Source organism: Halichoerus grypus, chromosome 1, assembly GCF_964656455.1.
Source record: "Halichoerus grypus chromosome 1, mHalGry1.hap1.1, whole genome shotgun sequence".
NCBI lineage: Eukaryota > Metazoa > Chordata > Mammalia > Carnivora > Phocidae > Halichoerus > Halichoerus grypus.
The window spans coordinates 158,653,966-158,666,857 of record NC_135712.1 but is presented as its reverse complement, the minus strand read 5'-3'; the positions used below and the strand labels follow the sequence as shown (position 1 = coordinate 158,666,857).

The following is a 12,892-nucleotide window of genomic DNA, read 5'->3' as shown; positions in this document are numbered from 1 at the left end:
TTTGATCAAGTGTCTGTTCAGGTCTTTGGCCCATTTTTAAATAGGTTGTTCAGTTTCTTATTATTAAATTTTAAGGGTTCTTTGTATATTTTGAATAACAGCCCTTTATCAGATACGTATTTCATAGATATTTTCTCCCAGCCTGCAACTTGTCTTCTCATTCTCTTGACTTTCATAAAGCAGAATTGTTAATGTTCATTGAGTCTAGCTTACCAATTCTTTCTTCATGGATTGTCACTTTGGGATTGTGTCTAAACATCACCAGACCCAAGGTCATCTAGATTTGCTCCTATGTTATCTTCCAGGAGTTTCACGGTTTTGCATTTTACACTTAGGTCGATGATCTATTTTGAGCTAGTTTTTAAATGAAAGGCATAAAATCTGTGTCTAAATTTATTATTTTGCGTGTGGATGTCCAGTTGTCCCAGCACCATTTTTTGAAAAGTTTATCTTTGCTCCATTGTATAGACTTTGCTCCTTTGTCAGAGATCAGTTGACTATATTTGTGTGAGTCTGCTTCGAGCTCTCTATTCTGTTCCACTGATTTATTTGCCAGTAACACAGGGCTTGACTACTGTAGTTTCTTCGTAAGTCTTGAAGTTGAGTAGTGTCAGTCCTCCAACTTTGCTCTTCTCCTTTAATAATGTATTGGCTGTTCTGAGTCTTTTGCCTCTCCATATAAACTTTAGAATCAGTTTGTCAGTACCCACAAGATAACTTGCTGGGATTTTGATTGGGATTGTGTTAAATCTATAGATCAAGTTGGGAGAAACTGATATCTTGACAATACTGAATCTCCTTACCTATAAACATGAACTAGCTCTGTTTATTTGATTCTTTGATCCATCATCAGAATTTTGTATTTTTCCTCATATAAATCTTGTACATATTTTATTAGTTTTCTTTTTTATTTTATTTTATTTTTTAGAGAGAGAGATTGTACAAGTGGGGCAGGGGGTGGGGAGGGGCAGAGGGATAGGCAGAGAGAATCTTAAGCAGGCTCCATGCTCAGTGGGGAGCCCAACTCAGGGCTCAGTCTCATGATCCTGAGATCATGACCTGAGCTGAAATCGAGTCAGATGCCCAACTGACTGAGCCACCCAGGTGCCCCTTGTTAGTTTTATATGTAAGCATTTCTTTTTTGAGAGTGCTAATGAAAATGGTATTGTGTTTTCAACTTCAAATTCCACTTGTTCATTGCTGGTACATAGGAAATGAAGTTTTGTATTCTGTATTCTGTAACCTTGCTATAATGGCTTACTAGTCCAGGAGTTTTTTGATGATTCTTTGAGATTTTCTACGTAGATGATCATGTCACCCACCAACAAAGTTTTATTTCTTTCTTCCCCGTCTGTATACAGGTATTTCTGCTTTTCTAAACTTCGTATTAGGCCACTTCCCTTTTATAAAAGACCTACATTAGTACCTGCTAACCAAAAGAAAACTAAAGAGGAAGACAGCCTTGCTTTTGTTCCTGATCTTAGTGGGAAAATTTTAAGTATGATGTTAGCTGTGAGGTTTTTGTAGATGTTCTTTATCAAGTTCAGGAAGTTCTCTATTCCTAGTTAACTGAGAGCTTTTATTATGAATGGGTGTTAGATTTTATCAAATGCTTTTTCTTCATCTATTGATATAATCATGTGATTTTTCTTCTTTAGTTTGTTGATATGAGGGATTACATTAATTGATTTTCAAACATTGAAACAGCCTTGCATACCTGGAAAAAAATCCCACTTGATCATGATGTACAATTCTTTTTATTCATTGTTCAATTCAATTTGCTAATATTTTGTTGAGGCTTTTTACATCTGCGTCCATGAGAAATACTGGTCTGTAGTTTCCTTTTCTTGTAATGTCTTTGCCTGGATTTGGAATTAGGTTAATGCTGGTCTTACAGAATGAGTTAGTAAGTATTCCCTCTGTTTCTATCTTTTGGAATAGATTGTAGAGAATTGGTAAAATTTCTTCCTTAAATATTTGGTAGAATTTGCCAGTAAACCCATCTGGGTCTGGTGCTTTCTGTTTTGAAGGTTATTAATTATTGACTCAATTTCCTTAATAGATACAGGCCTATTCAGATTGACTATTTATTTGCTGCACATATTTTTAAAAGTATATATATATATATAATTTTCTTTTCTTTTCTTTTTCTTCTTTTCTTTTCTTTCCTTGGTAAGATAGGGCAGTTGAGTTCATGGCAGTTAATGCATACAGGCCATGACTCTCCTGGAAATAAAAATGAAGTGTTGGTGCTCAGGGATGGCTCAGCTGGCTAAAGACCAGCAACTGGAGCGCATCTCCAGGATTCTGCTATACATGTGTGTATATGTGTGTGTCCTCTTGCCAGGTTCCTGGAATCTGGGAGGCTGCCTGCATCTCCCCAGCTCATCTCTCTCTCTCTCTGAGATGGAAGGGAGTCACCCTGAAAAACGTCAGTGATGGAACCCTCCCCTCCCCCAACCCGGTCAGCCCTGGCAGGAGACCTACATGCAGATCTAGGTATTTTTCAGGGTGACTCCCAGCTTTCTAGGAGACAGAATCTTGCCTGAGAGCGCCGGTGGTTTTGCATCACCTGCAGGAGACTCTGGGCAGGAGATTCTCCATGGCAGGATGTGGGCCAACAAGACATGGGTACTTAAGAACATGACTCCCTAGGGGGCATCAAAGCCTTGGGCTGGCTTCCACCTTAGGTCTTTGCACTTGCTCTCCCTTTGCCTGGAACCCTCTTCCACCAGATCTCTGTGCAGCTTCCCATGCTCACGAAGTGCCCGGGTCAAATGAGGCTTTCTCCTGGAAGCCTGCCCTGCCCCTCCACTTCAGCCTCCTTCTCATATCACTGTCTATTTTCCTCTGGCATATGTCAGTATCTACAAGTCACATCTGTGGGCCAAATGTCAGCTCCATGAGGCAGGGCTTGCTTATCCTTAAAGAACCTAGACCTGGGCCTGACCCAGAATAGGAGCTCACCCCGTATTTGGGTGTAAGGGATGATTCCTTGCTCCTGATGGGCCTCACCTAGTGCCCCAGCCTGACTCGGCCCAGCCCTGCTGGGCCTGGTGTCAGCAGAATGCACCAGGGTGGGAACTCCTTGATGCCTCCTGCTGGCTGAAGGCTGCTCTGGGTGGGGAGGGGACCAGCCCCATGTGGCTCCACCTACCTGACCTCTTCCCACCCCCCCCCCCCCAGCTCCTCTGCCCAAAAGGACATGCCCTCTCCCCAGAGTCATCCAATAGAGCTTTCCAGAAAAGTGGAAGGCAGCGCAGGGCCAGGGCCCTGGATGGGAGGGTAGGCGGCTGTACCGTTCTGCTCCTGGTGGTTATGGGGGTCCCAGGATGACAGCCAGTGATGGAACCCTCCCCTCCCCCCACCTGGTCAGCCCTGGCAGGAGACCTACATGCGAATCTGGGTGTTTTTCAGGGTGAAGTTCAGATCATCCAGGGCCTCCTCCATCTCCTGTGTGTTCTGGATGAGTGAGAGGTTCTGCTCCTCTAGCTTCATGAAGACATCCAGGAGCTGTTGGGGCTCTGTGAAATACAGCTCCGGCTCCTGCAAGCAGAGCCACATGTGCAGGCTGGCTGGGCAGCGCAGGGGGACCAGCTCCTGCAGCCCCACCCAGTGTGGGGCCACTGACCTCCCCGTCGCTGTCTGGATCCTCATACATAGTGGAGATAGAGCTTGACCTGCAGAGAGATGTGGGGTCAGGGCACTGCTGCCCAGCCTGGGGGCAGAGGTCTGGTGGTCGCCTTACCCCACCCCCAGTGGTGAAGCCTCCCAGCATCACCGGGGCACCTTCCCGTTCCCTATGCCCTCATCCCCTTCTCCTCCCACCAGCTGACCTGGGGAGGGCACTAGTCCCCCTCTTAGCCCCATAGCTGTCACACGGCAGTCAGAGGAAAGTTTCAAAATTCAATTAGTTCATGTCGTTTCAGTTAGAATAAAACTCAGCCTCCTCCCTGGAGCTTATAGGGCCCCTACTGCCCCCTCACCGCCCTCTGCTACCCCTGAAGTTACTCCGCTCCTGTCCTACCAGCTCTCTTTCTGTTTCTCTGGGTGCTGACCCTACCGCAGGACCTTTGCACCCACAGCTCCCACTGCTAGGGTTGTCCCGCCCCATTTACCATTTATTTTTCTAAGAGGGCCTTTTCTGCCCACCTCCCCTATCTAGATTTGCCCTTGGCTCTTGTCCTTGATGGTCCTACTCAGAGCTATCCTGTGATACCCCAGAGTTTTCCTGCAGCTACCTCTGACTGATCCTGAGCACCGCACAGGGGCAGGGACTCCTCTGGGCCGGCCCTCAGGGTTGTGGGAAAAACTGTGAGCTTTGAGCACTCAGCGTGGGGCCCTGGAAGGCCCTGCTGGAGGGGACCTGACCTCAACTGACTTCCAAACCTGCTTTCATCGCCCCTCCTGGCCTCCTTCGGCCTGGGCCCTTGCCCTGGGTGCAGGTTCTGCAGGCTGAGAAGCAGGTGGGGCAGGCTCATAGCCAGAGGCATCTGGGCTCCACCCCTAGGAACCCGGGCTGAGGCCTGCCTGACTCCAGGCTCTGACCTACCTCACAGGGAGAGGTGAGAAGTGCAGGGCTCTGTGGGAGCCCCAAGGGGGAACCCTGGAAGACTTCCCAAAGGAAGGGCCACAGTGACAACCAAAACACTCACCAGGCCTGTGCCTTGTACTGAACACTTGGCAAATGAGGAACATGCAGCTTAGAGAACTGGCTACCTGCCCATCCAAGGTCACCTGCAGGGCACTGCTGGCCCATAGGTGCCTGAGAATCTGCCCTCCAGATGGACAGTAGTCAGTGGGGTGGGCTGGACTTTAGCCCCCACTTGCTCTCTCAACTGAATGCCTTGTGTAGCCCACAACCTGCCCAACTGTACTCAGTGGCCCTGGTCACATGGCTAATAGATGGAGGGACCCGGGATAGTGTGATCCTAGACCTCTCTTCTGAGGGACTGCCCCAACATGGAGCCTCGAAGGCAATGCAAGCAGGGGAAGCATGCATAGCTAACCTTTTAGAGCCTCTGTTCAACAATAAACTGGAAATGACAGTGCCCACTGGCCAGGGTTGCAGGGATCAAAGTTAACCTGAGGCTTGTGCCTGGCCCACCAATGGTGGCTGGTCTTCTCCACAAGGCACGACTATGATGCATAAAGATGAAAGTGAGCTCAGAAACTGGTAGGATTCAGGTCCCCTTTCAGCCCAAGAAGCATCAGTTTGGAACGTGGGAGTTTGGGTGGGGAGAACATCAAAGGGGGGGGCGGTATGCTCACAGGGGCGTGGAGATTAAGAGCAGGTGGGGGACAGAACCATGGGAGAGGGTTGCCAGGCTGTTGTAGAGAAGGAAGGACAGAGGATGGTGCACTTAAGGGATGAGCAGAAGATACAGACCTTGCAAAGGAGAGTGGCGGGGAGCTCCTGAGCCCCTGGGCCACCCATTCTCTCCAACCCCTGTGCCTTGTCTAAGCCGATAAACTAGAAAGCTTCCAGAAGAAAACACAGGAGAATATTTCAGTGACTTTGGGATTGGCAAAGATTTCTTAAATAAGACATAATATGCACCAATCATAAAAGCAAAGATTGGCTAATTGGACTCAAAAGAATAACATTGAGAGAGTAATAAGACAAGTCACAGACTGGGCAAAGATATTCATACTACACTTTTACACGAAGGACTGGCATCCAGATATATAAAGAACTAATAGAAAACCAGAAGCAAAAGACCAATAATCCAATAAAAATGTACAAAAATTGAATAGACACCTCACAAAGGAGGATATCTGAGTGGCCATCATATTTGTCATCATGAAAATGTTATGAAGACCATAATGAGATACTACCCCACCCTTGTATTAATCCTGTCTTTTATTCTCCATATTCTTATCTTTTCACCCCTGGGGCTGAGCTGACCTCTGACTGGACAGACTGTCCCTCCCAGGGCTAGCCAATTCCTAGAGAGAGTAAAGGACACACCCTCAAATGTGCTTTTCAAGGGCAAACCAACCAATCCAAGCTCTCATAGCTGGGGCCACTATCCCCTTGCCCTGATCGCCAGACAACTGAGGACACCCCTTGGCCCCAGAGCCCTGAAATTATTCAAGCCCATCAATCCTAAATCCATGTACCCTGCCTCATTTGTTCTTTCCTGCAGAAACCACAAGAAGGGCTCCTGCCCACAGTTCCCCCGCTCCCTCTGCCTCCGTAGCCAGCCTATTGCCTCACCCTGTGGCCCCAGGCTGTGGCGTGTCCCCTCCTCATGGGAACGGAATTAAAAACCACCTTTTCAATGACATCGTCTCCTGATGTGTTGGTCTTACCGAACCTCACATTTTCTATTAAGACACTATTTTCAAACAACCCCGCCAGAATACCGAGACTGACAGGGATCTACAATAGCTGAATCCCAGGATCTGACCTGACCGGGCAGGACCTGGGGCTTCTGGAACCCTCTTGCCGGCTGGCCCAAGCAGATAATGCGGCAGCCAGAGCAGGGGTGTTTGGCAGAAGCTGCTAATGCTTAACATAGACTCACCTCGTGACCCAGCAATCCCACTCTTATTTCCAACAAAAATAGTGCTCATGCAAAAGAGAGTGCTTATACAGAAAAGTACAGGAATGTTTGCAGCAGTTTTAATCAGAATAGGCAAGAATTGGGAACAACCCAAAAGGCTACCAATCAAAGAGAGGACCCAAAGAATGGGGCTTCTTCACGAGGTGGGACACTAAGCAGCAATGGCCAAGAACAGCCTGCTGCCGCACACAACCACGCAGACACGCAGTGAAGACACACCGGGCCCAGAGAGCACACTGGCGAGGTGCTCAGTGCACCGAGTTTCAGAACAGGGAGAGTGGCCCAGGGCAACAAAGACCAAAATAGTGTGAACTTACTGGTGTGGGGTCTGACTGAGGAGGGCCTGAGGGAGTTCTGGACACCGGGAATGTTCTATGTCTGGACCTGGGTGTGATTACACGGGTACATATGTGTGTAAAAATTCAAGTGTTGTTCAATTAAGATTTGTTCATCTTGTGATCTCTCGATAGCATCAGTATGAGAGAAAAAAAAAAAAGAAGACCTGAGTCTGATCATGTCACTGCTTTGCTGAAGCTTCCCAGCTCCTGTAGGCTCTGGACCTGAGGGTGTCAACTCTACCTGGCTGTGTATGCCCCAGTTTTCTCACCTGCCATGTGGGTACCCTCCAGGAGGTGGTGGGGCTTGGGGTGGCTGACTGGAGTAGCAAGGGGGCAGGGAGCAGGGAAGGAGGCAGGGGGCTGGGGCAGGAGGAGGTCTGTCTCGTGGTCACTGGTCATGGCTGGAGAACACTGGTGGGTATATGTGGGGTGCCGGGCACTGCAGGAAGAAATCCAAGAGGTGTGTAAGAGATGTTTGGTGGTCCCAGAGGCAGGTGCTGGAAGGGCTAAGGGGCAAGAGTCCCTGGAGTTGGAACCTGGTCCCAGGAGGAGGCAGGGCCTTCAGCTGGAGCATCCAGGATGACTGAGAGAGCTGTCAGACACTGGAACGACTCTGCATGACCAGCAGACCCACCCCTGTGCCCCCGGGACAGTGGATTTCGTGTCAACTTGCCCAGGTCCAACATTATTCTAGATGTTTCTGGGAAGATGTTTATTAGATGAGATGAACAAATCAGTAGACTTTGAGTAAAGCAGATGACCCTTCATAATGTGGGTGGGCCTCATCCAATCAGTTGAAGGCCTGAAGAGCAAAAGACTGACCTCCCACAAAGAAGAGGGAATTCTGCCAGTTCACTGCCTTCAGACTCACGCTGCAGCAGCAGCTCTTCTTCCCTGGGTCTCTACCTGCCAGCGACCTGCCTTGGCTCTCCAGTCTTGCTTGCTGGCCTGAGGGGGGCGGTCCAGATTTCATGGGACAGGTGAGCACCCTGGCAGTGGCCCCTGGCGCTGTGAAGGCGAGCACCTGATAGCCATCTGAGGGTGTGGGCAGTGTCCCTTCCCATAATCACATATCATGAATATCGCCCCAACAGCGCCAAGAGGCCAGGGGCTAGCCAGGGGAAGCTGAGAAGGACTGCCTCCGGATGCACACTGGCTGTGCTGCTAACGGACAGACAGCGAGATGTGCAGGGTCAGCTCTCCAGTAAAAGGAAGGATGGGTGTAAGAAAATCACCTTTGCCTGTATTTAGGTTGAATCATGAGGAAATGCTGGTATTCATCTGAGCTACGGAACGGCAACTTCATACGGTTCAATGTACTGTTAACATAAAAATGGCTGGAAAGGGGCACCTGGGTGGCTCAGTGGGTTGAGTGTGGTCATGGGCTCAGGCTCAGTGGGGAGTCTGCTTAGGATTCTCTCTCCCTCTCCTCTGTCCCTGCCCACCCTGCCCTGGCTCACACGCATGTGCTCTCTCTGTCAAATAAATAAATCAATCTTTAAAAAAAAAAACCCCAAAACAGCTGGAAGGGTTTGCAGTAGATAACAAATCTCACTGCAATAACACCTGTGGCTTCTTGGCCCAACAGTCTGGGTGGGGAGGGGCTGGAAGGAGAGGCACCAGGACTGGCGGGGGCGGTAAGACTTCTCAGCTTATACCCTTCTATACAGTTGTGATTTTTCTGAATGTCTTACTTAGAGAACCCCTAAAACTAAACAAATTTTCAGCGAGGGAGGAGGAGAAACTGGGGTGACCCAGCAGCAAGGGGAGGTGGGGGGTATGGCTCTGGCCTTGTAGGCAGAAGGGTTTTTAAGTGGGGTGGGGACAGGTCTGCATTGGCTCACGGATCTGTTCAGGGTTTCTGTTTGTCCCTCTCACGTTTTTAACAAGATTTGAAAGTAACTGTCACACTTAAATCTGGGTAATTTTTGTAAAAATCCAGACTATGGCTTCTCTCGAAAGGCTCTGGAGCTCTGGCCTCCTTGGCAGGCGGCACGTGCCCTCCCGTTCAGTGCGCCCAACTTGGCTGCCTGCACCCGTTTATATTTGACTGTCCTGTTAGCACCCGAGTGGACCACCTCAGGCATAAGTTGATTGAATTGGACAGAAATAAAACTGTTTAGAAAACATCTTGATTTTGGTGCTTAAGTCCGACTCTATACCTTCCATGTGGGAAACAGCCCCTCCTCATGGTCTCACCCTTCCCGGAGAGGCTGGGCTCGTCCTGGGCACCCCTGGCCTGGAGTCACTGGGGAGCACTCCCTACCAGCCCCCAGCCACCTCGTTGCCCTACCCTAGACCCACTCACCCTTTGGGGTCTAGCCTGCTACTCATGCTGGGCTGGCTGCTATGCTGGAGGCTCATGGTGCTGGATAGGAGCCGCCCTGGCCGGGCCACCTGCGGGAACTTCCAGGGTTTCTTTGGGCCTTGCCCATCTGGAGGAAGCAGAGGAATTGTTTCCACGCACCCTAGCCCAGGGCAGGACACCTCCAGCTTGGGGCAGCCACGTACCTTTGGAGCTTGTTTTGCCCTTGTTCCCTGGGCCTACAGGAAGCAAGAGAGGGTTCCAGATGGCTTCAGCTAGAGCCAGACCTTCAGAAACACTGCTTGAGGGCACAGGGTTCCCCAGGACCCTCCCAACCCTCTTCCCCTGTTTCAGAAAGACATGCATGGGAGGAAAGCCCCTGGGGTCTGAGTTAGAGCAGGCCCTATCTTCCTCGAGTGGATGTGTGGGCTGAGCCATGAGGCCCTAAGGGGCACCTGCTGCCTCTGGCTGGGGCTTTGCGAGGCCTGGAAGGGGCCAGCTTGTGGCCTGGACCCCTCCAAGGCCATTGCCAGCTGGGCTCAGGGTCTAGATGGACCCAGGGACCCACTTTCTCTTTTCTGCTACCTTTGTCCCCTATTGTGGAGAATAAAATGTTCTCTTTTGGGGGCTCGGTGCCCTCCTTGGTCTTTTTGAGATCCAGGTGCTTCTTCTCCTTTTCTTCCAACCACTCCTTAGGCGACAGCTTGTATAGGAAGTCCTTGTAGATCTTGTAATGCTGCAGAGTATCTTCAAATTTGGAGATTTCACTAGACCCGGAGAGGGGGTGGTGAGGTCAGGTTCTGCCTCCTGGGACACCCCTCCAGAGGGGGCTGCCCCTGAAGCCTGGCCAAGCCTGGCATGCTCCTTGTTCTCCTGGGGACAGGCACGGCAGCACTGTTGTGCCAGGGAGAGGACACTGCCCTGCTGGGGACCAATGTGGGTCACACCTCTACAATTACAGCTCTCCGTGACTTTGGAGTTTCAGTGGACCCTGGGGACCCTCTCTGTGTGCCAAGTGAGCCCTGCCTCCTGGTGTGGCCTTGAGAAAGTCACTGAATCTTTTCTTGGCCTCTGTCACCTCATCTGAAAAATGGGCAGCTGCATCCTGCAGGGCTCTGAGTCCCTAAGCTATTTAGGTTTGAGAGTTGAAGCGATGAGGTTTGTGCTGTGCAGGGGCTCCTTTTGGCTACAGGAGAGGGGCGGAGGGAAGCAGCAGCAGACCAGAATCGGCAGGCTTGCCCTTTGAGCTCACCTTTTGATGTTCATGATCTGGGTGGTCAGGTCGCGGATCTCAATGATCTTCTCCACCTTTGCTTTGGTCTCCTTCTCAGCCCTGGGGGTGGGAGCCAATCGCAGACTGTTAAAGGGGGGCGTGTACCCTGCGCTGGGAGGGGAGTGGGGAGCTGCCAGGGGCCAGGTCGGGGGGAGGGGGCGGAGGGGGGCTGGGCGGATGCAGGCAGGTTGGGCGCAGGTGCACAGTCCCCGGGGGGCACGGGGTGGGGGGCGGCGGCGCGCCGGCTGCCCCTCCGCGGGGGCTCACGCTCTCATGGCCTGAACGGAGCTGCGGTCATTCTCCCGGAGAAACTCGTCGAACAAGGCTGCGTCCTTCTCCAGGGACTTCTCAGCCTGCTCCAACTGCGCCTCCTCCTTGGCCGCCAGCATCTCTAGCCGCTGGATCTCGCTCCGCTTCCTGTGCAGGGCGTGCTGAGGGCCACCCGAGCGGGGGTCAGGCTCCTGGCTGGGGGAGCCCCCTCCCCGGGCCCCCTGCACACTGCAGCTGGGCCAACCTGGATAAGGAACATCTGCCGCTTCTGATTAAGGTAGTTGTTCATGTTATCAGATTCCATCTTCCTTTCTGCAAAGAGAGGAGGGAGGTCTCTGGGGGGCGGGGTGAGCAGTGCGAGAGACCCGAGCTGGGCCGAGGAGGCCACTCCTGGCATATGCTCTGCTGGCAGGTCCAGGTTATTACAGGGACTCTGGGAGATGGAGCTCTGTCTCTAGCAAAAGGAGAGAAGGCTCTGTTTATATATTACACTCTGCCTGGCTGGAGACCGGGCCAGGTGGGAAGTCCTTTCCTATGTCTGACTTGAGCCTCTCTTGTTGTAGTACTCTTCTCACCTGGAGTGAGACTCTGGACACCCCCGCCCTGGACATTTCATCCAGCTGGACCTAATAACAAAAGACCTATTAGGCCAGGACCTGCATTGGGGTGGTGAGAGAAAAATGGGGCAGCATGATCTCTCTTTGGGGGTACTCTAAGCCCCCAGGATCCAATTTAGGTAGTAGCTAAGTCGACACACCAGGGTTTAAGCCCGGTGGGAGGAAATTAAAGTGGGCATCTGGAACACCTTCTGGAGGACAAACAGAGAGGCAATGCAGCTGGGGCTAAGGGCCACGGGAGCCTCCTTCCCTTCTCTTTCTGGAGAGAAAGGCCTAGAAGCGCCCTGACTTTGGAGAGGCCAGGAACCTAGGAAAGGGCTGTGGAACCATGTGGCTCTCTGTGTTCTCTCTCAAACCCTCTCCTTTCCGGAAGACCCTGGTGTGGTGCGGGAGTCTTAAGTCTAGAAGCCTGGCAGAGACCCAGCCTGGCCTCTGTCTCCCTGGGCCACCTTGTGGGAAGGCCCTTCCCTCAAGGAGACCCAGCTCCCCACTGCAAGTCAAATCTGGGATATGGACAAGTCTTGTGCCTAAACCCGCTGGGTCCAATCTTCCCCATCTAGACGCAGCCTGCCTCTCCCGGGGTGGGACCAAAGTGACAAATGTGCAGTGCTGCTGTTCCCTCTAATGCAGAGCAGGGCACAAGAAGTGTCAAAGTGAGCTCAGGACTCTCCACCCAAAACCACGCCATGGGGTCAGGGGTGGAGGCTGGGGGTCTCTTTGATTAATATTCACATTCAGTACACCTGCAGTCCAGTTGGGTTCCAGGACTTTATCATCTGGGCTGGTAGAATATTAATGCATATTCAGTACTTAAGATTTCCTACTGGGTCATAAAATTAATAACAGCTCACACACACCCTTCCACACACAGTTCCTTCTCATTATATGTAGCATCTAAAGACATTGAATCACACAACCCACGAGGTCGGCACTGTCATTGGCCAGGAGAGGAAACTGCTGTGCAAAGGAGTTGAAGAGCCGGCCCAGGATGGTGAGGTCACTCAATGCTGAAGCTGAGATCTGAACTCGGGGAACTTAGTTCCAGACTGACACCCTTTACCGTCAAGTTAAGGGACTATATTTTACATGTGTGCAGTCTGCATTCACGGGCACGGTAACGTTCCGAACGCATGCAATACTGGGATTCAAAGGCTTTTAGATTTGCATTCCGTCTGGAATTAATCTGTGTGATGGCCGGAGGCAGGGTCAGACACAGAAAAGACCCCTCCCTCTTCCCCATTGCACCGCAGCCCTGACTCTCCAAGCATTTTAAAAGTGCTGCCCATGCACGAAGGGCAAGACCTGACTCCGGAAAAGGGGGCACCTTTGGTCATGTGGAGCTTCCACGCCGTGTTGTTGTGGAAGGCGCGCAGCCGCTCCGCCTCGGCGCGCATCTCCTGGTCCTGCATCTCGTCCTCCAGCTGCAGCTCCCGACGCAGGCTGGTGTGCTTGGCCGACACTTTGGATGAGTACGTCATCTTTTGGTGCACCTGCAGGGTCGTCTTCTGCTCCCGCTCCTG

At 51.3% G+C, this 12,892-nt stretch overlaps 1 protein-coding gene across 2 annotated transcripts in view; it reads right to left on the bottom strand.

Annotated features, from left to right (window-relative positions):
• The window catches only part of CFAP100 (cilia and flagella associated protein 100), a 52,901-nt gene that overhangs the window by 18,119 nt on the left and 21,890 nt on the right, over nt 1-12,892 (bottom strand). For both annotated transcript variants that reach the window (XM_036077827.2, XM_036077828.2), the window contains exons 5-13: nt 12,697-12,889; nt 11,000-11,067; nt 10,753-10,916; nt 10,465-10,545; nt 9,798-9,979; nt 9,419-9,451; nt 9,216-9,342; nt 3,632-3,680; nt 3,395-3,546 (exon numbers count right to left, since the gene is read on the bottom strand). In XM_036077827.2, the coding sequence (XP_035933720.1) occupies nt 3,395-3,546; nt 3,632-3,680; nt 9,216-9,342; nt 9,419-9,451; nt 9,798-9,979; nt 10,465-10,545; nt 10,753-10,916; nt 11,000-11,067; nt 12,697-12,889 (1,049 nt within the window). The remainder of the gene's footprint in view (nt 1-3,394; nt 3,547-3,631; nt 3,681-9,215; nt 9,343-9,418; nt 9,452-9,797; nt 9,980-10,464; nt 10,546-10,752; nt 10,917-10,999; nt 11,068-12,696; nt 12,890-12,892) is intronic.